Below are 21,387 nucleotides of genomic sequence, written 5' to 3' on the forward strand. Positions count from 1 at the left end.
GACTTCTTTAGCAATGACCTTTGTGGCTTATCCTCCTTGTGGAGTGTGTCATTGACTGCCTTCTGGACATCTGTCCACTCATCAGTCTTCCCCATGATTGTGGAGCCTTCTGGAACAGACTAAGGGACCTTTTTAAATGCTTAGGAAGACTTTGCAAGTGTTTTTGTTAATTATTCTAAGTTACTGAGATAAAGACTTTTGGTTTTACATCGGCTGTAAGCCATAATCATCAACATTACCAAAAATAAAAACTTGAAATAGGTCACTCTGTGTGTAATGACTCTATATAATATGAATTTCACTTTTTGCATTGAACTGAAATAAATTAACTTTTAACTTGATATTCTAATTTTGTGAGACACACCTGTAAATGTCCCAAACAAAAAGAATGGTTAAAGCTGTTTCCTGTAAATTTCTCTCAAAAAACAAAGGGGCACTTTTTCTACTTGTATTACATCTCCAGAGGAGACAATTAGTGATGGACGAACCCCACCCCTCCGATGTTTGGGATCGGCGGGTTCGCCCGAGCTTTTTGTAAGGTTCGAGTTGGGGGCCGGATGGGGAAGAACTCACGTCCGAACCCCAAACTCGGACTTTACAGATATGGGATGGGGCGAGGGAAGCTGTAAAAGAAAAAGCAGAAAATTAATAATAAACATTATAATTATACTTACCTGTCTAGCGATATGTCCTCCCGTCCCACTGTCTCCCGGTACCATCTGCTTCCGGGGCCGCTCATTAACTTGTATATTACAGCCAGCACATACTGTGTATGTCTAAAGTACAGCTCCTGACCCTGTGTCATTCACTGGATGGAACTGGACATCCCTTCACGAGAATGTGCTGCCAAAAATGGATGTACAATTCCGTCCATTACGTCCAAATGCAAAGCTCAATGTGCACGATAATTGGGAGGTCAGGGGTGATCAGTGGTGATAGCTATACCTTCAATGTTTGGTCACTCAACATCTATTAAATCCTTGACCAGATTGAAAACAGGTGATATATTGCACCTGTAGGCTACAGAAATGGCTCCATGAGTTGAAATCCACCCCTGAGCAGAAGATGTTTTACCATGAATAGACAGGCGTTGCTGTGTGGGTGCAAGGTTATAGGCGCCCTGCTGATAACAGATTGTCGTTATAGATGTAACTCAATCAGGAAATACATGACAGATGGATTAGGACATAATCTACCAGCACCCACCACTCCACCCTGATATGTTATCTACTGTTTGTGTGAAAAGAGTCCAGCATGGAGCTCTTGCCCGGAGCATGCTAGGTTTTTGTTCCTTTCAGATGGACATATTTCTGGCCATAAATGAGTTCTAATTGACTATACAGAAGTTGACAGCCATTCGTTCAACTCCTTCCCTGCTTGTTGAGGCCATATTATACCTGGCAGTTGTTAGCTGTGTTATAAAGCCAACATATTGGTCTAATAGCAGTGATCAGAGCTAGCGCCGATTACTGATGTTTAAACACTTAAAAGCCACCCCTCTTTGACAGCAACATGTAGGGTTTATATGGGACTTCTCTTAATTTTTTGGCATACAGCTAAGAATTTATCTGCATGTACTTGTTAGTTACCTGCCTGTTCTGCCCAGCAACAATCATTGACCACTCCTGCCGATGATTCTCCTGATTCTGGTGACATCACGTTGACAGAACATCTTCTTCTCTTCTAGTCTGCTCTTTTGATGGGTTGTCACTGCCGATGTCAAGCTGCTCTGCTGACGTTGAGGTCAAAGGAAAATGGAGAATCACCACCTCAGTTGAAACAAAACGTCACCAGGCAAAATAGGCAGGTAGTTAGCAACTACCTGCCAGTAAGTCCTCAGCCACATACAAAAAATTAACAAAAGTCCCAGATAACGTCTTTAAATAACCAGTGAAACATCTGTTCAGACATTCATCGCTCTCAATGACCCCCCGATATGTAATCGCAGAATCACAATGAATGGCCTGCTGAAGGTCCTATCACCTCCAGATTGGCCTGAGAACTTTAACCTTGGGTTAGGATTCATAGTGGACCATGATTTTTTTAAAGTTTGTGATTATCAGGCGAGCTTGATCGCAGATTCTCTTGGAATTTTGAAAAATGTTAAAAGTAAAAAAAAATCAAACAAACATACAAGTTTCAATCATCTTCCTTTTCCCAATAAAAAAAAAAGAAGTTAAAAAAAGTAAAACAAAAATAAATATAATATATACAGTAATTATTCAACCCATAAGGCAATCACTGTTTTTAAAAAAATTGAAACACCAAAATACAAAAAGGCAATGAAAACATTGTATGAATCCCAAATTTATATCAATCAAAACTAGTGAACATAATGCAAAAAAACAAGTCCCGAATACAACTCCGCAATAAATTAAGAGTGGCAGAAAATTGAAGCATAAACCAATTTTTTATTTTAAAGCTCTGATTTTTTTTTACCACTTAAGTAATTTAAAAAATTCTATATACATGTTAGGTATTGTTGTAACCAAACGGAAGAAACATATTACCAGGTCAGTTATGCAGCACAATGAATGTCATAAAACAAAACTCTAAACACAATGGAAGAATTTATTTATCTTTCACCATTTCAGACCACAAAGATTATTTTGGGTTATTTTTTAGCACATTTTATGATAAAATGAATGTTGGTATTCAATGCTACCACTACCACAAAGATCAAGCCCCTGTATGTCTATGTCAACAGGATAATAAATAAAGTTATGGCTCTTGGAAAAAGGGGGCGAAAATGCAAAAAAATAAAAAAGAAAGAAAATTGTAAGTGGTTAACGGTCTACTCACATGGTCCAATACACACTGTGTGGGTCAGAATGATCATTCCAACTTTTGTTTTGTAGACATGCAGTTATGCATATTTTTGGTAAGACATCCCCTATTTAGGCGGAGCAACGTGCTGCCGATAAGGATGATTTTTATGCCGACGTATACGATCCAATTGGCTGGCAAACTGGAGTTTTGTTGGCCAATGATTGGGAACATGTGTTCTTAGGAGCTCTTGTTCATCCAATATACAAATTGTCTCTTCAGAGAGGAAGCAAACTAGAACTCTAGTACCACCTATAGGAAGTAGCGATCCTAAAAGTCAATGTCGACTCTCTTATGAGCCTTGTCACATGACTAAGGATAAAAGCCAAAACCAGAATCTCAATTTGCAAATAGTATTTCAGGGTACTGCACTTCATCAGTGCAAAGTATGAGATCTGGTTTGGCTGTGTGAGAGGCTTCTGACCGTGATCCAAGCAGTAACGTTTCTCCTTGCAGAGAGTCACATATTAAGCATGCTAAACAGACAATCTGCATATTTCCCAGAGGAGCTTTGTGGCTTAAAAGTCTCTTCATCTCGGCCCGTACATCCAATATGAAATGGACCTTTAGGGCTTTTTCACACATTGCATTTTTGCTGCATTTTTTTTTCTAAGGAGTGTTTTCCAGTACCAGCAAAGTGAATACGATTTCTGAAATCTCATACATATTTTCCTTGCAGATTTCAACTATCAAAGTGTTTTTCCAAATTTTCAGTTTCAATTCTTTCAGCGTTTTTGAAGCTTTTTTCATCCTTAAACATGAATGGGGGAAAAAATGCAAGTAAAAACGCATCAAAATCATGCGGATTTCACAAAGCGTTTTTCCTACCAACACTTGAAAAACCTCCTGCAAATACTCAACGTGTGCACGTAGCCTAAGCCTGGTTGCATAACTGTATGAACAGATATATTAGATTTCTGTAACTAATTTGCTCTTCTTTCCCCAGTGGTTCTGTATGGCAGCTTTGTATGTGGGCTACTCACTCTTACCCTCCTGCTCAGCGCCATCGCTGTTATCCGGGAATCCCAGCACCTCATGGCAACTGTAAGTGTCAAACATTTGGGAAGGGATAGGCAAAAATAAATGCTGTCACTTTAAAATAATTCTTTAATTTTAAAATCCAATATAAGATACACATATCAAACTATAGTACTAATTGTTCTCACTTATTTGTATGTTAAGGTCACTGGAGCGACTCCGAACTGGGAATGTAGTAATCAAAAAGGTGGAGCAAAATGTCAGACTTCTGAGTTTGCTGATAACCATACAACTATAAATTGCATTGACGTACCCAGTAAATGTAGATAGATACAAGACACTGGTTTTCTGCCCATAATAAATTTACTATATAATGTACAAATGCCTAATAATCTCCTACCGTTAAATATCATAAAGTGGCAATGTTAAAACTACATTGCCCTCTACTGGACGAAAATGTAACTCCTTCCTTTAGAAATGTAAGTATTGACTAGAAACATGGCTAGGGATCCAGCACAGAGGGGCCAAATGTTTGACTGGTGGGGCGGCAAAACATCTGAGTGGGCCCCTATTCAGGTAACCCTGATTACAACTATGGTGGCGCACCCTAATAGTGGATGTAGGAGAACCTCAGCAGATGACAACGCTGTTACTAATAAAAATCTCTATACAAAAAACAGCACTGATAACACCGCCATACAGTGACCATATAGTGGTAGATACCAGTGCTGTAGAACACATAGGAGATTACAGTACAGTTACAGATAGTGACTTACAGTGTGCTTTCTGAGGAATAGGGCCATGGGGTACACGGTAACGGGCCCATGGTGTTCAATGGGAGCTGTCACGGTAGCTCTGACCCGGTCCGTGGCCCTGGGCGTCCATTGTAAAAGGGGAATGTTGAACGTGTGGATGATGATTAAAGTTTATTAGTGAATGATTCGTGACGCCACCTGTGGTGTTCGGCAATGAAGATGTTAAGCCGACGCTGCAGACAGATCCTCTGGGACAGATGGTGTGGTGCAGCAATGATGTTGTGGCCCTCCACAGGTAGGGCAGTAGTCCCAGGGCAGTGTAGGTGAAGAGATAGGGAGGAGACGTAGATGGTGCAGTGTCCGGCACAGCGATGTAGCAGTTCTGAGTGTGTTGGCGCCGGAATAAGTGGAGGACACCAGGGCATGTAGTTCCAAAGCTTTACTCACAGTCTGTTGTGCATACAGGTGCCCGCCTCAGTGCCGTGTCCTCCAGGTCAGGGGCTCAGCCAACCTCCAGGCAAGATGAAGTACCCCGTTCCACCACTCCGCCAACATAAGTGCCTTTTCTGAACGCCTCCCTCCTTAGCGCTCGTAGTGAAGTACTCACAGTACTGAGTTACACTGGAGTTCCTCCTTTCATATGTTCTTAGAACTCTACTTGTACGGCAGACAGCTGTAGCCTGCTTCGGGGACTCCTTGCTACTAAGTCCCGGCTCACTCACGTTGCTGTTGTGCCCCCAAGTCTTGTGTGGGAATAAAGTGGTGACAACTTCTATTCCTCCGGTGTCTGTCGCAGGACCATTAGTATCCATACAACCTCTGGGACCGGACCACGGCCATGCACTTAGAACTTGAGGAAGGGCTCTGCTCCAACCCTAATCCTTAGTTCACTTCTTCTCCTCACATTCCGTACAAATCAGTCTTTCTTATGGAGAATTAGGCTTTCTGAATATTTCTTTCCTGTGCCAGCAGACCCAGGTCACTGAGGTCTGCTGCAGCACTTCCTTCAACTATCCCACTCAGGGTATCCTCTCTCTGACTCCTCGTCAGACTGACTGACCTCGTCCCAATCATCTCCCGCTCTCTTGTGCCGACTAAGCTCCACCCACCTCCAGCACTCTTCGTGTTCCAAGCAGGGAGCTACCAAAGGGTGCTTTGCTACACTACTATGTTGTGTGGGATGCAGGTGTTGGAGTGTGGTCAGGTGTCTCCACCTTACCTGGATGGTGGGGTACCACACCTAAGGAGGAGGTGCAGTACCTCTGTGGCGACTGAACCCTCAGGGGTGCCACATACCCCCCTGTTAAACACAGCACGTCCGCGGGCTGCAAGTGAAACAAAGAAGAAACAAATAAGGAACATAGAAAATTTTTTAAAATGCTTAATAAACAATTCTTATCTAAACTTCCCAATTTGGGAGGCACTGATTCTTGAACGTGGTGTTACTAAGAGGTTGTGAACCAGAAGCCCTGCATTCCCTGTATGAACACTGCCACATGCGGATTATTTCTTCTGCACTGGTGTACCACACGGCCAATCCCTGATTGTAGGCTGGCTGTTTCATTTAGTATTTATGCACCTGTGCAGCTGCCATTTTACTTGGGTCCACTGCACCCTGTATTAGTGCAGATGCATTTAGGCCTGTCTGGTTTGCATCTGAATTTTTTGGAGGATTAATATCAACCAATACCTTACATATATTGATATGTTTTTTGCGCACTTTTTATATTTCTTTCAGGGTGCAGTTGGGCCCAAATGGATCTGCAAACTTGTGGCCTCTGTTCACACGGGATGCATTCTAGTTGGCACTGGGCAGCCCCCCTATATGGTGTTACTAAGAGGTTGTGAACCAGAAGCCCTGCATTCCCTGTGTGAACACTGCCACATGCGGATTATTTCTTCTGCACTGGTGTACCACATGGCCAATCCCTGATTGTAGGCTGGCTGTTTCATTTGGTATTTATGCACCTGTGCTGCTGCCATTTTACTTGGGTCCGCTGCACCCTGTGTTAGTGCAGATGCATTTAGGCCTGTCTGGTTTGTATCTGAATTTTTTGGAGGATTTTTCCTCTTTTTGAGGTTTTCATGTTAGAGTAGGACTGGCAAGTGTAAGGAACTTTGATTCTTGAACGTTGCAGAGCAACTTTATTATCTATCTATACTTAATATATATTGAAAGCTATATTACCTAATTTAAAGTGCTATGGTACCAGTTCAAGTATTATCATCTACACATATTCTTCTTTTGTCTTTCACATTTTCTATACTCTCCTTCCTTTAGACCTTGAGTGACAACCGCTGATGCCTGGTTCGTCACCTGTATTCAACTTTTAATTCAAATTTAACATCTTTATTAAAGTACTACCATTTAGTCAAAATATTCACTCCTAATCAAATACTTAGATATTACTATCAACCAATTTTTATATAAAATCTGTTCTATTGCAATCAACATTTTTATAAGGCGCATTATATAATACTTCACATTAAGACATCAATAATTCTTGAAAGTGCTGGACACCGCTCCCAGCCTGGATTTCTTGCAGTGTCCTTGGGTTGGAGCAATGCTCCAGGTTGAGGTAGTTCTTATCCATAAAAGACCTATGTAAAACCAAGAGAGGGCACCTCAAGAGGCGCAACTATTTACAAACACAGTTTGTGGATCACTCATTGTCCATGATCTCTGAAGTTCAAATTTTCATAATACTGGTGCCAAAAACTAGGTAAAAAAAACTAGAATCAAAAAGAAAACATAATAAACAAGAAGGCACAATGGTGCTAATACCCTCCTGGGTAACAGTTAATGATTTGGGGAATGTTCTTTAGTAGTGGTCTCCTCCTGGGGTGGTGGAAGCTGGTTTCTTTTGCTGCTTCCAGGGGAGAACTTCTGATTTTCCTCTTCCTGTTAATGGTCTACAGATTGCAGATATTCTTTCTCCCAAGGAGTTAGGTTAGTGGCTGCCTGTGCAAATGGGGTGGCAGCTGATGGAACTGCTGCCTGTGGTACAGCAGGGGTGGCAACTTGTACCATTGGATGTTGTACCTCAGCATCAGGTGGTATCTCTGCTGCCTTGGCTTTTGGTCTGACCGCTGGTGAAACTTGGGTGCTGCCACTTGAGACCTTAGCAAGCACTGGACCATTTCGGTCCACAGGTAGAGTTCCCAGCACCAGGATCATGGCAGGGGTGGTGATCATACCTGGTACCTCCCGGTGAAGTTCTGGCTCCGATGCGGGTACAGGGTGGCGAACGATGGCAGCTGCAACCTCCTGAGCTGCTTGATGAGCGGGCGGCAGCTGGATCCAAGCTGGCACAGGATTGGTGCCCGCCGAGGCCTCCGATGGGGACCTGCGCAGCCGCGCCAGGTCCGGGCAGGGACACAACCCCCACCTCACAGGCGGCTCCGGGGCCCTCATGTATCTCCTCCTTGCAGGCCGCATCCAGTGGCAGTACCGGCTTGGCGGTGGTGGTGGGCGCTGCAACGGGTATCGCAGCGGTCGTATGTTCCGCAGTTACTGCCTGGGGTAGAGTTGTTTTTCTCCATCGCTTTCTCCTGACCTCTGTCCTTCTTCCATCATGGCGTCCTGGCGTTCTCTCTCCTTCCCGGGCTCCTTTCCCGCCACAGGGCTTCGCTCCTCCTTCTGGGGGCGGCGTCTTCTTCCTACTCCTCCATACCAGGCCAGTATCCGAACCCCTCTGGGGGTGGGCCATGTTGCTGTTGCATAGAAGTTTAGGCAGGGTGGCCCAGGACAGTTTGCGCTCTTGGGTCGCCCTCCCAGGGCTGTGGGGTACTCGGTACCGGGCCTGATGAGCTTCAATGGGAGATGTCACGGCAGCTGGGACCCGGCCCGTGGGCCTGGGCGCCCATTGTAAAAGGGGGCAATGTTCAGTGTGTTTATGATGATTAGAGTTTATGAATGAATGAGTCGTGACGCCACCGGTTGTGTTCGGCAATGAAGATGTTGAGCCGACGCTGCAGACAGATCCTCTGGGCAGATGGTGTGTTGCAACAATGATGTTATAGCCCTCCACAGGCAGGGCTGTAGTCCCAGGGCAGAGTAGGTGAAGTGACACTTAGATGATGTAGTGTCGGGCGCAGGGGATGTAGCAGTGCCGGGCAGGTTGACGCAGGAATAAGTGGAGGACAACAGGGCATGTAGTTGCAAAGCTTTACTCACAGTCTGTTGTGGTACAGGTGCCCGCATCCGTGCCGTGTCCTCCAGGTCAGGAGATCAGCCAACTTCCAAGCAAGATTAAGTACTCCTTTCCAACACTCCGCCAACATATGTGCCTTTTCTGAACGTCTCCCTCTTAGCGCCTTTAGTGAAGTACTCACAGTACTGAGTTACACTGTAGTTCCTCCTATCAGATGTTCCTAAGAATTCTACTTGTACGGCAGACAGCTGTAGCCTGCTTCAGGGACTCCTTACTACATAGTCCCGGCTCACTATCATTGCTGTTGTGCCCCCAAGTCTGGTGTGGGAATAAAGCGGTGACAACTTCTATTCCTCCGGTGTCTGCTGCAGGACCATTAGTATCCATACAACCTCGGGGACCGGACCCCGGCCTTGCGCTTAGAACTTGGGAAGGGTTCTCCTCTAACCCTGGTCCTTGGTTCTCTTCTTCTCACGTTCCGTACTAATCCTTTCCTTCTTATGGAGAGTCAGGCTTTCTATTAATGTTCCTTTCCTGTGCCAGCGGACCCAGATCACTGAGGTCGGCTGCAGCACTTCCTTCCTCCATCCCACTCAGGGGATCTCCTTTCACAGACTGACCTTGTCAGACTCCTGTGACTAACTGACTAAATCCTATCCTCTTCACGCTCTTTTAGTGCAAACTAAACTCCACCCGCCTCCCAGCACGCTTCGTGTTCCAAGCAGGGAGCCACCAAAGGGTGCTTTGCTACACTACTATGTTGTGTGGGATGCAGGTGTTGGAGTGTGGTCAGGTGTCTCCACCTTACCTGGATGGTGGGGTACCACACCTCAGGAGGAGGTGCAGTACCTCTGTGGCGACTGAACCCTCAGGGGCGCCACACCAGCTTGCACAAACTCCTCATCCTGCTGATAGCCCTATATTGCTATATGTGTCCCTATTACGGCATCTTCTGTGTGGCACAAAAACAGGGCTCCTCTTACCGTGCTACATATTATTGCCCACCACTGTGCCCATTACAGAGTAAAAATCCTTCTTTGTGCCCTCCAGATAGTAAAACTTACCCCCAAAATGTATTAATGCCCTATGAAAGCACCCTAAAAATTGCATCCATATTTTGCCCACTAGAAAGTAATAAAGCCCCTTATGTGCCCCTTTGAATGTCACAATACCCTGAATGTCCCTATAAGAGTAAGTGACCCCTTAATATTTAATAATGTTCCTTGAGTTCACCCATGTACCTATCCCCTATACACAGTATGATGTCTGCAGATGTCTTCTCTACATAGTATGATGTCCCCATATCTACCCTGTACACAGCATAATGCCCACACACCTCTCTATACACAACATAATGGGCCCACATCTCCTCTATACACAGTATGATGTTGCCATTGTTCCCCTCTACACTGTATGATATCCCCATAGCGCTCTACACTCAGTATAATGGTTCCTTTGCTCCCCTATGATGGTCTCCACAATAGCCCCCACACTGTGTTATGGTCCCACTGTTTTATGGCCCCTTTTTAACCCCACACTGTACAGTGACCCCCTCACTGTATGATGACTCCATAGTAGCCCCCACACTGCATCATATCGCCATACTGTACAATTGCCTCACATTAGCTCCCACACTGTAGGATGGCCCCCTCACTGTATGAAGCCTTACGCTGTAAGAATGCCCCCTTAGTAGCCCCTATGATGTATCAATGGCCTCCTTAGTAGCCCCCATTCCGAACGGCACTTGCTATTCTGCAGGCCGCAGGCCTAAAGTGACCTGCGCCCTATAGAACATAGAGAGGTAGTGCAGCCTGCAGAGTTTCCCTATGTCAGCGTGCTGTGCCAACCTGGCTCTTGGCTCCATAACCAATACAGCTTGGCTCCCCTTCCTTTCTATTCCACTTTCCACTCTTTGACTTTCCAGCTGCGTCTGGGATACAATCAGCCTCTTCAATAATCTAGTTGCTTTGTTGCTACCTCTGATTCTTCTAAGGGCGCTTCACACTGTTTGTTCCGTCAGGGCTTACGTCCAAACTACCCCCAAAATGTGAGGCACACATATGCACTGACGTGGCCATTGACTATAATGGTGCAGAGTCACTCATCGTGCGCTCGGTCAAGCATAATTTTTGAGTGCATACGCTTACTGGAGTCAAACACCCAGACGTAGTAGACTGGGTACCAGCATTTCTCCAAAGCAGTGTGCAGTCTTGGGCTCAAAAGATGGATGAGGACCGGAATAATGATGAAAAATGGTTATTTAAAACATCTCTAGAGCACAATGCATTTCAGACAGTTTATCTCTGCGCTGGATCACCAAAACGTGTTGTAATTTAGAGATGTTTTAAATAAACATTTTTTACAACCATTATTCTGGACCTCCTCACCATAACAACTGGAACCATTGTGCCATGGTCTGAGGAGAGCCTGGAGAGTTTTGACTAGGTGAACATCTGACCTTTCACTAGAGCTCCATATAGGGGTTAGGCTTGGCTCCCAATGAAGACCAGGTGCTACTTCACGGCAGACTCCCAAGGGACTGGTAGCTGGAATGGCCCTGAGGGGGAGGGCAGCTGATGCAGGTGTAGGGAGGAGGACTCCCACAGAGTGTCCGGGCCGGAATCAAGGGGACCGTCATCTGAGTTCCTAAGGAAACAGTACCCAGGGAACAGAGGAGGAGAGTGGACTGTTGTGAGTGACAGGACAGCAAGGGGAGGGACAAGTATAAAAGGGGCAGGGAGCGCGCAGAGGAGTCAGTTGGTGATACGTCAGACACGGAGCAGGAGACAGAGGGGGCGTGAGAGAGCGGGAAGGACACTGACAGTTCAGAGAAGAGACCAGCAGCAGAGGGTAAATACGCAGTAGCCCTCAGGAAAGAGGCGCCGAGCTTACCGACAGGGGACTGTCTCCTCACCCCAATCCCTTGTTACGATCTGCCCTGGTCATCCTCTGCCGTTACAGCTGAGCTCGAGCCCTCCGCAGCCTGTCCGTTCCCTCTCCCGGCTGCTGCCATCCCCCTTCAGTCAGCGGTTGTGGCCTGCCCGCTGCCACCCGTGGACGCTGCCGGTTCACGTCAGCCCGTGGTTGCGGCCTGTCTATCACCGCTCACAGCCGCCTTCACCCCGCTGCAGTCGGCAGTTGTGGCCTGTTCCTTGTCAACAGAGACACTCTGAACACAGCCCCAGGTTGTGCACGCGGCCAGTAAACCGCCACTCTTGAGCACTGCGACACAACCCTGCTTGGGGACAGGAGTCTCATTGAACTCACTAACAAGCGCAACCCCGCTGTTACAACAGGGGGTTACTTCATCTCAGGACTCCATCAGGGCCTGTTGTGCCCCAACTCCTCCTGGGCGCTGGGGCGCCCGAAGACTACTCCAAATCTTCAGCAGCTGGGCCCAGCGGCTGCGACAGCAAGGCAGCCTAATCAAAGACGCCACAGCAGCCTCATCAAAGACGCCAGAGCAGCCTCATCAAGATGCCAAAGCAGCCTTATCAAAGACACCAAAGCAGCTTCATCAGCAACGCAGCTTCCACAGAGACGCCGAGGGACGTCAGGACGGAAAAGTGACATTATAGAGTATAAGGACCCGTAGACGGCCATACCGTGACCCCTCGGCCGGGTTAGTCGTGTTATTTCCAAATAGTGTTTGGTTGTACGGAGTCCCTGTGAGGACAACAGTTGTTATCCCTTTTTGGTTGCTTAGTATAGCCCTAGCGGCTTTAAATTATAAAACGTGTGCTTTTCAAAGTTCAACCAGTCTAGCTTCTCGTCACTGCATCCTGCGAACCTGCTGTTACCTACACAGGCAGGCACTGACAGGTGCAGACTGGTACGGCTAATACACAGGTGGGCACGGCAAGTGATGACGGGACCGGCTGATGTGCAGACTGACACTGCAGGTACAGGTGGGTCCGGCTGTTATAAAGACCGACACGGCAAGTGCTGGCAGATCCAGCTGATGTACAGGCTGGTACGGCAGGTGAAGGCAGGACCAAATGGTATACAGACTGGCATGACAGGAGCTGGCAGATTTGGCTCATGTACAGACTGGCACGGCAGGTGCTGGCGGGTCCGGCTGATGTACAGACTGGCAAAGCAGGTGCTGGCGAATCCGGCTGTAATATAGACTGACAAGGCAAGTAAAAGCAAGAAGGTTGGGGACAAACAGACACTAGTGGGAACTAACTGACTGGGGACACTTTAGGGCAGCGTGCACGGATACTTTAAGAGGGAGGGAGCGTGAGCGCCCCCTAAAAACAGTGCCTGAGGATCTGCGCGCGGTGCACTTACCCCGGGCAGCCGTCGACAAGGAAAGAGGAGAAAGTGCGGGAAGAGGGCCTCGGCGGTGAGTAAGCCGGCATCCCTGGGGGGGGGGGGAGTGCAGGTACACCAGAGCTACAATCTATCTTTTGAGCCCAAGACTGGATGGCTGGATATCCTTAAAGACAAAAATGTCCAGGAAGGATGGGAAATCTTGAAAAATGAAATTCTCAAAGCACAGTTGTTAACAATTCCGAAAAGAGGGAAGAATAGGAAGCATTTAAGGAAACCAGGATGGATGAACACAGAACTTAAGCACATGCTAAAAAGGAAGAAAAAAATGTTTATAAAATGGAAAGAGGGAGGCATATCTAAAGAAGAATATAATGCTGTCTGCAGAACCTGCAGGGCACAAATCAGATTACCTAAAGCTGAAAATGAACTGAGGCTTGCAAGAGATGTCAAAAGCAATAATAAAGGATTTTGGGGATATGTCAAAAGTAAAAGAAAAGTCAAAGATGCTATAGGATTTTTACAGGATGAAAATGATGAAATGGTAAGACAGGATGTTGAGAAGGCTGAACTTTTAAATTCCTATTTTGCATCTGTTTTCTCTCAGAAAGGAAATGCAACATCAACTGTTATTCACTGTCCTATTAAGGGAATAGAAGAATCCAGGATATCTATAAACAGAAAGATAGTGAGGAAACACTTAGCTAACCTAAATGAATTCAAGTCTCCAGGTCCAGATGAATTACACCCCAGAGTACTGAAGGAGATAGCAGAAGAAATTTTTGAACCCCTCTCCATAATCTTTGAAAATTCTTGGAGAACAGGAGAAGTGCCAGAAGACTGGAGAAGAGCAAATGTTGTTCCTATCTTCAAAAAGGGGAAGAAGGTGGACCCAGGCAACTATAGGCCGGTGAGTCTGACTTCTATACCAGGAAAGATCTTTGAACAAATTATTAAACAACATGTATGTCAATACCTGGATAAGAATGAAGTGATTAAACAGAGTCAGCATGGGTTTCTAACTAATAAGTCATGTCAGACTAACTTAATTTCCTTCTATGACGGTATCACTGATTGGGTGGATCAAGGAAATGCTGTAGATATAGTATATCTTGACTTCAGCAAAGCATTTGACAAAGTCTCTCATACAATCCTTATTGAAAAAATGACTAAGTATGGAATGGACAAGGCAACTGTTAGGTGGATTCATAACTGGCTTAGTGATCGGACCCAAAGAGTGGTCGTAAATGGCTGCACATCCAGTTGGAAGAATGTCTCAAGTGGGGTACCACAGGGCTCTGTCCTGGGCCCTGTATTGTTCAACATCTTTATCAACGATTTAGATGAAGGAATTGAGGGTAAACTGATTAAATTTGCTGATGACACAAAGCTAGGAGGGATAGCTAATACTAGAGAAGAGAGAGAGAGGATTCAAAAAGATTTAAATAAACTGGAGAAGTGGGCAGCAACTAACAGAATGGTTTTTAACAGGGAGAAATGCAAAGTACTACATCTGGGCATTAAAAATGAAAAAAGCATATATAGAATGGGAGGAATAGGGCTAAGTGACAGCACATGTGAAAAAGACTTGGGTATGCTAATAGATCACAGACTGAAAATGAGTCAACAGTGTGATGCAGCAGCAAAAAAGGCAAATGCAATTCTAGGATGTATTAACAGAAGCATACAGTCTAGATCACGTGAAGTCATTATTTCCCTCTACTCCTCTTTGGTCAGACCTCATCTGGAATATTGTGTCCAGTTTTGGGCACCACATTTTAAAAAAGACATCAACAAACTGGAGCAAGTTCAGAAAAGAGCGACCAGAATGGTGACCGGTCTGCAAACCCTGTCTTATGAGGAAAGCTTGCAGGATTTGGGAATGTTTAGTTTGCAAAAGAGAAGACTGAGAGGAGATTTAATAGCTGTCTACAAATATCTAAAGGGCTGTCACATTGTAGAAGGATCAACTTTATTCTCATTTGCACAAGGAAAGACTAGAAGCAATGGGATGAAACTGAATGGGAAGAGACACAGATTAGATATTAGAAAAAACTTTTTGACAGTTAGAGTGATCAATGAGTGGAACAGGCTGCCACGAGAAGTGGTGAGTTCTCCTTCAATGGAAGTCTTCAAACAGAGGCTGGACAGACATCTGACTGGGATGATTTAGCGAATCCTGCTTTGAGCAGGGGGTTGGACCAGATGGCCCAGGAGGTCCCTTCCAACTCTACGATTCTATGATTCTATGATTCTATGATTCTATGACTGCCCACTACTTTGGAGAAATGCTGGTACTCCAGGAATTATAATCTGTCAGTATAAAATTGGTACAGAGGTACAGAATGGGCTTATAGCAGGCTCTTATGCTCTACAGGAGATAGAAAGAGGCAAAAACTAAAAAACAAAAAAGTAACATACAGACCTGATGAATATACTTTTTGATGTCTTTTGGATTTTTTTTTTTTTAAGTAAAGCCTATTTTATCTAACTGTGCTGGCAAATTAAATGCAAAAAAACTCTCCCGTGAATTCTACAAGCTTGATTATTATAATATGTCAACTTGGTGTAGTTTAGAGCCTTTTATATTTTTTATATTTGTAGCTGAGCCAACTTGCAACACTTGCAATAAACACTAGGTGTCAGCATATACAACTTTACCTGCACATGTATCATAAGGGGAAAGCCCAAAATAATAAGGAACAATGTTATGTAATTCACTGTCGACTGCAAGAAGACTATAGGTCTTGCTTCACTAAGTAATATTTACATATATACTTTACAAGGCACATAAGCACTAATCAGCCATAACATTAAAACCTTTGATAGGTGACGTGTATTACATTAATTAACTTTTGTATGGTTGCCAACATTTATTGGTATGTGGTGTGGGCGTACTATTGGACAAGCTCATGCAGCCTCACAGGGACCCAAGAGATAAGGCGGCACTTCCAGCTCCAAAGCAGCAAGCAGTACTTGAAGTTGATGTGATGGAAATAGGAAAATAATGTAAGCATAAAGGGTTCTCCAAACTTTATTGAGTTTCACAAGATTATAAAACAAAGAAATCAATGTTTTAATTTCATAACGTGCAAATGCAAAGTAAAAACAAAAAACATCACTTATTAGGCCACGTTCACATGTTCAATTTTTGTCTTTTTACATCAGTATTTGTAAGTCAAAACCAATAGTGGAACAACCAAGGGAAAGTGTAAAAGAAACACAAATCAACCCGTCTGCATTTTTTACCCAATCCTGGCTTCCAAGAAAAACTGACCAAATACTCAAGGTGTGCACGTGGTCTAATTGGCGAATTTCGAGAGCTTGCTGAGCATCAAGCCAAGCCACAGGCCAAGCAAGTTGTGTCTGAGCGAAAAGCCAAGAAAGAACGCCAAATGGAATAAAACCGACTCGAGAAGGAGCCATCCACCCCATTGACCAGTGATGGATAAGGCTGCGTCTTCTTCCTCTAGTAGGCCGGTCATTGGGGAACTCACAGTGATTGTATGGTATTATAACTTATGGAATACATATATATATATATATATATATATATATATATATATATATATACCCTTGTGCGGTCACTGCCAACTACACAATAACAAAAAGGAAACCACTGGCTGCCACAACCAATTGCAGCAGTCAATATAACCTTGAATCTTAACAATATATCAAAAAAATATTCGAGATACGGTAACTATCTGGATATCAAGGCAAAAGAAGTCTACACTTAACAAAAATCAACATGATTAGCTGAAAGTGTACAACATGGCAGACCATTCTAAAAAGCAAGAAACACGCCTCTATGGCTCTTTAATGGTAGTGGATAATGTACAATACCACATTGTGAAATTTGTTCAGCAATAGCTTGAGGAATATGACATTGCATTGACTTGGCCTAAAAATGTTTCTAAATTTAATGCAATTTTATGTTATGGCTAATTGGCTGATTGGCATGCAGTATATTGTGAATGATGGTTATTATTATCTGAGCAAACCCGGGTGTTATCTGAGTATGTTGGGCGTTCTCATATATTATGTTCTAGTCCCCGCGGCTGCATGGTTTGCGGCTGTTAGAAAGCCTCAACACATGCAGGGATTCCCTAACAAATAGACAGCCTGAACACGTGGGGATTGCCTAACAGCCTCAAATCATGCAGCCATGGGAACTAGAACATAATATATGAGCACGCCCAAGATACTTGGATAACACCCGAGTGTGCTCAGATAATACGCTCTCCGAGCACGTTGGCTCATCGTTAAATTTTGGCTATGAAATTATTAACACTATCGAGGCGCACACTGCAGGACAAGATTGGTGTCACACTATATGAACATTGCAGACAATATTAGCCGAGCTCTTTTGGCTGTAATTTGATAGGGAGCAGAGTGCTCTCCCCGCGTTTTTCTACGCTTATATGCCGGCCATGGAGCGCTCCGGCCTGACGTTATTTAATCATACAGAACATGAGCTGCCTCCGTTCTCAGTATGGGGAAAACTTGAAACATAAAGTGAATCAAAAATGGTTATTTTTAGATCATTTCTTCAAGGACTGTTTCCTATCCTGCAGGCTTTCATTGGGTTTGGCTTCCTGTTCTGTGTTCTCATGGCGGGACTGACTTGGACACAAGATTGTCAGAATCAGGTAAGCTGCTCACTGTGACTCCGCACTTATGGTGCATGGGATGTAAAACCGAACAGATATTCTTCTAACACAATCTGAAATGAGTTAGTGAAATGTATCTAGATGCACGCAGTGTAAGAGCTGAATGCTTAACATAAAAGCCATATATTCTGGTCATGTTCTGAGCCAGGGCAAAACTGGCACCGAGCATCAGAAGTTACCAAATCCAGCACTCACATATACATCATAATAATAGCAGCGTGTTTGAAGATGCCCCTGGAGGGAAAGGGTCCGTCTAGACTGGTTTCTTTTGCATTGTAATGGGTGGTGAAAGAAAATATGGTGTGTACTTCAAATGGGAAGTATTGGGCATACAAAGCGGGGTACTGGGCATACAAAGCGGGGTACTGGGCATAGAAAACAGAGTACTATTCATAAAAAGAAGGTTACTGTTCATAGAAATGTCACATTTCCAGGTGACGCACATAGTTTGTGGACCCACTGGGCCACAGAACCGGGCCTACCTAGGAAAGGGTGTAGTTAAGCGGCTACCTGGTTTCACTGGAGCTTCAGATGGTGGAGTCAGGCTTGAGCTGCAGGTAGCTGCAAGGTACCACTACTAGGCAGTCCCCGGTTCTGCAGCTGCTGACTCCGAGGGTCAAGTGTGGCGCCCCCAGGAATATGGTCACCACAAAGGCATTGCCTTCCTCCTAGGGAGTGTAATGTCATGCTTGGAAGCAATGAAGGATCTCTCTCTCAGGTTAATCACAACACACAACACAGATCCCACTCCAGGCTAGCAGAGGGAGCTTTGAACCCAAAACTTAGGGAAGAGCTGCTCTCTGACGGCCGGGAAGGGGAAATAAGGAGTTTGTGTGAGGAGGGCAACATGTGTGGACGTGAGGAGAAGAGCTGGGGGATTGAGCAAAGAGTTCAGGCTCATTCCCAGCTATAGCGCATGATTTGGAGCCCGGTATCCAAGGCTGTATGGACACTGATGGTCCTGTAACAGAAACCGGAGGAATAGCAAGCTGTAAATGCTCTATTCCCACATAAGACTCGGAGGCACAACAGCGACGTGTGAGCCAGAAGAGAAAGGCTACAGCTGTCTGCCATACGAGGGAGTTCTAAGGAGAATAAGCAAGTGGAACTTCAGTGTGGGTCACCCTCCCAGGGCTGTGGGGTACTCTGTACCGGGCCGGTCTCTCAGAGGGGAATGTCACAGCAGCGGTGACCCAGTCCGTGGCCCTGGGCGCCCATGTAAAAGGGGTAGAGTGGTGGAACAAAGTTTATGAGTGATTCGTGACGCCACCTGTGGTATTTGGCAAGGGAGGTGTTAAGCCCACGCTGCAGACAGATCCTCTGGGACAGATGGTGTGGTGCAGCAATGGTGGTGTAGCCCTCCACAGGCAGGGCTGTAGTCCCAGGGCAGTGTAGATCAGTGTTGAGGAAGAGGGTGCAGTGTCTGGCACAGAGATGTAGCAGTGCTGGAGAAGTTGCAGAAAGAAGGCAAGGACACAGCAGAATGTAGTTTATTTACCTTTACTTTGTAAGTGAAGTCCAGGGTCCAGATTACAGATGGCACAGGAGCTGATTAGCCTGGAAGCAACTGAGGAATCTCTCTATGCAGATAGGTTGTGTAGTCTCCTTCCTAGCGCTTACTTGAGGTACATGCAGTACTGTGTTACCCTGACATTCCTCTTTCTTCTTCCGTTTTGAATCTACCTTGTATGGCAGACAGCTGTAGTCTTCTATCTCCTTTGGCTCACCCGTTGCTGTTGTGCCTCCGAGTCTTAGATGGGAATAGAGCATTTACAGCTTCCTATTCCTCTGGTTTCTGTTGCAGGACCATTAGTATCCATACAACCGTGGAGACCAGGCTCCAGATCATGCGCTCCAGCTGGGAACGAGCTCTCAACTCTGCTCAGTCCCTCAGCTTCTCTCTCCACGTCTACACACTTCACCCTCCTCACAGAACTGACTAATTTCCCTTCCTGGCCCTCAGAGAGCACTCCTCTCCCAATTCTGGTTCAGAGCTCCCTCTGCTGGCTCGGAGTGGGAACTGTGTTGCATGTTATGGTTAACTGCTAGAGAGACCCTTCATTGCTTCCAAGCCTGACATCACCCTCCCAGGAGGAAGGCAATGCCACTGTGGCGACCATACTCCTGGGGGCGCCACAAGAGTAACAGTACTGCAAGTACCTAAAAATAAGCGCTAGGAAGGAGACTACACAACCCATCTGCATAGAAAGATTCCTAAGTTGCTTCCAGGCTAGCCAGCTCCTGTGCCATCTGTAATCTGGACACTGGACTGCATTTGCCAAGCAAAGTAAAGGTAAATAAAACTGCACCCTGTTGGGTCCTTGCCTTCTTCCTGCAACCTCTCCAGCACTGCTACATCTCTGTGCCAAACACTACACTCTCTTCCTCAACACCTACCCTCTTCATCTACTCTGCCCTGGGACTACAGCCCTGCCTGTGGAGGGCTACACCATCATTGCTGCACCCCACCATCTGTCCCAGAGGATCTGTCTGCAGCGTCGGCTTAACACCCTCATTGCCGAACACCACAGGTGGCGTCACGAATCATCCACTCATAAACTTTATTCCATCACTTCATCCGTTTTACATGGGCGCCCAGGGCCACGGACCGGGTCACCGCTGCTGTGACATTCCCCTCTGAGAGACCGGCCTGATACTGAGTACCCCACAGCCCTGGGAGGGCGACCCACAAGTACACTGACACAGACTGGATGCGGAGTAACATGGCAAGACAGAATATGGACTCTGTTCAGCTGTTCAGACAGCACAGGTTCTGGATCCTCAAACAGAACAGATACTGACACGGAGTCACATACAGGGCTGGATTCGGATGTTGGAGCAGGCTCCGACAGGTTCTCATACTGACAGAACGGTTACAGAATTGGATACCATAGGTGCGACTTTAGGCTACAGTATGTGCACGCATTGCAAATTTTGATGCGGATCCGCTGCGTTTTTGGAATCGCGGAATTGCATCAAATCCGCAGTATAGTGCACAGCCAATGTTAGTCAATGGTAAATTAAGAATTGCTGTGCACATGCTGCATAAAAATCCGCGCAGATTTGCATAGTTTTTTTTTCCTCAGCATGTCAATTCTTTTGCGGATCCGCAGCAGCATTTTCAGTCTGGCACATATATATTCTCTCTATCTCTCTCTCTCCACAAGGGAGAAAGTTCACAGACCGGATCCATTCCCAGTACCACCTAACAAATCCACACAGCAAAAGCGCATTAAAATCCACAAGAAATCTGCATCAATTCCGGATGAAATCCGCAAGCGTTTTGCCCTGCGTTTTCTGACAAAAGGTGCGGATTCTCTGTAGAAAATATGTAATATTTGAAACAGTGATCCAAGGCTATTAAACCCAAAACTAGGAAGTCTATAATACTTAATAAAGAGTTGTTTTTACCTATTTTAAGATTTGGAACAAATTACACTATTTTTGAAAAATATGGGTCATTGTTCATTGTATCTTGATTTCAAAACCAACAAATCCAGTACTGGACACAAATGTCTCAGGCCTTCTTTATCTCTTGTATACAGGATGGTAATTGGGTTCTTGTTCCCTACGTCTCCTGGACCCCACTCTAGTATTTAGTCTTTTATGAATAAATAAGTCTTCTCTGAAAACCACAGCATTACGTTGTATCTCATTGTTATCGATACAGCATTATTAGAGTACATTTCTTCTGACATTAACAAAAAAAATGTGGCACCCCAGGAGTCC

At 45.2% G+C, this 21,387-nt stretch overlaps 1 protein-coding gene across 1 annotated transcript in view; it reads left to right on the forward strand.

The window, feature by feature from the left end:
• The window catches only part of TSPAN32 (tetraspanin 32), a 112,391-nt gene that overhangs the window by 20,526 nt on the left and 70,478 nt on the right, over positions 1 to 21,387 (forward strand). The window contains exons 3-4 of the mRNA XM_073574055.1: positions 3,773 to 3,870; positions 17,563 to 17,637. Coding sequence (XP_073430156.1) covers positions 3,773 to 3,870; positions 17,563 to 17,637 — 173 coding nt within the window. The remainder of the gene's footprint in view (positions 1 to 3,772; positions 3,871 to 17,562; positions 17,638 to 21,387) is intronic.

The sequence above is a fragment of the Dendrobates tinctorius genome, unplaced genomic scaffold (genome assembly GCF_039654945.1).
Source record: "Dendrobates tinctorius isolate UK_male_01 unplaced genomic scaffold, ASM3965494v1 ptg000037l, whole genome shotgun sequence".
Taxonomy (NCBI): Eukaryota; Metazoa; Chordata; class Amphibia; order Anura; family Dendrobatidae; genus Dendrobates; species Dendrobates tinctorius.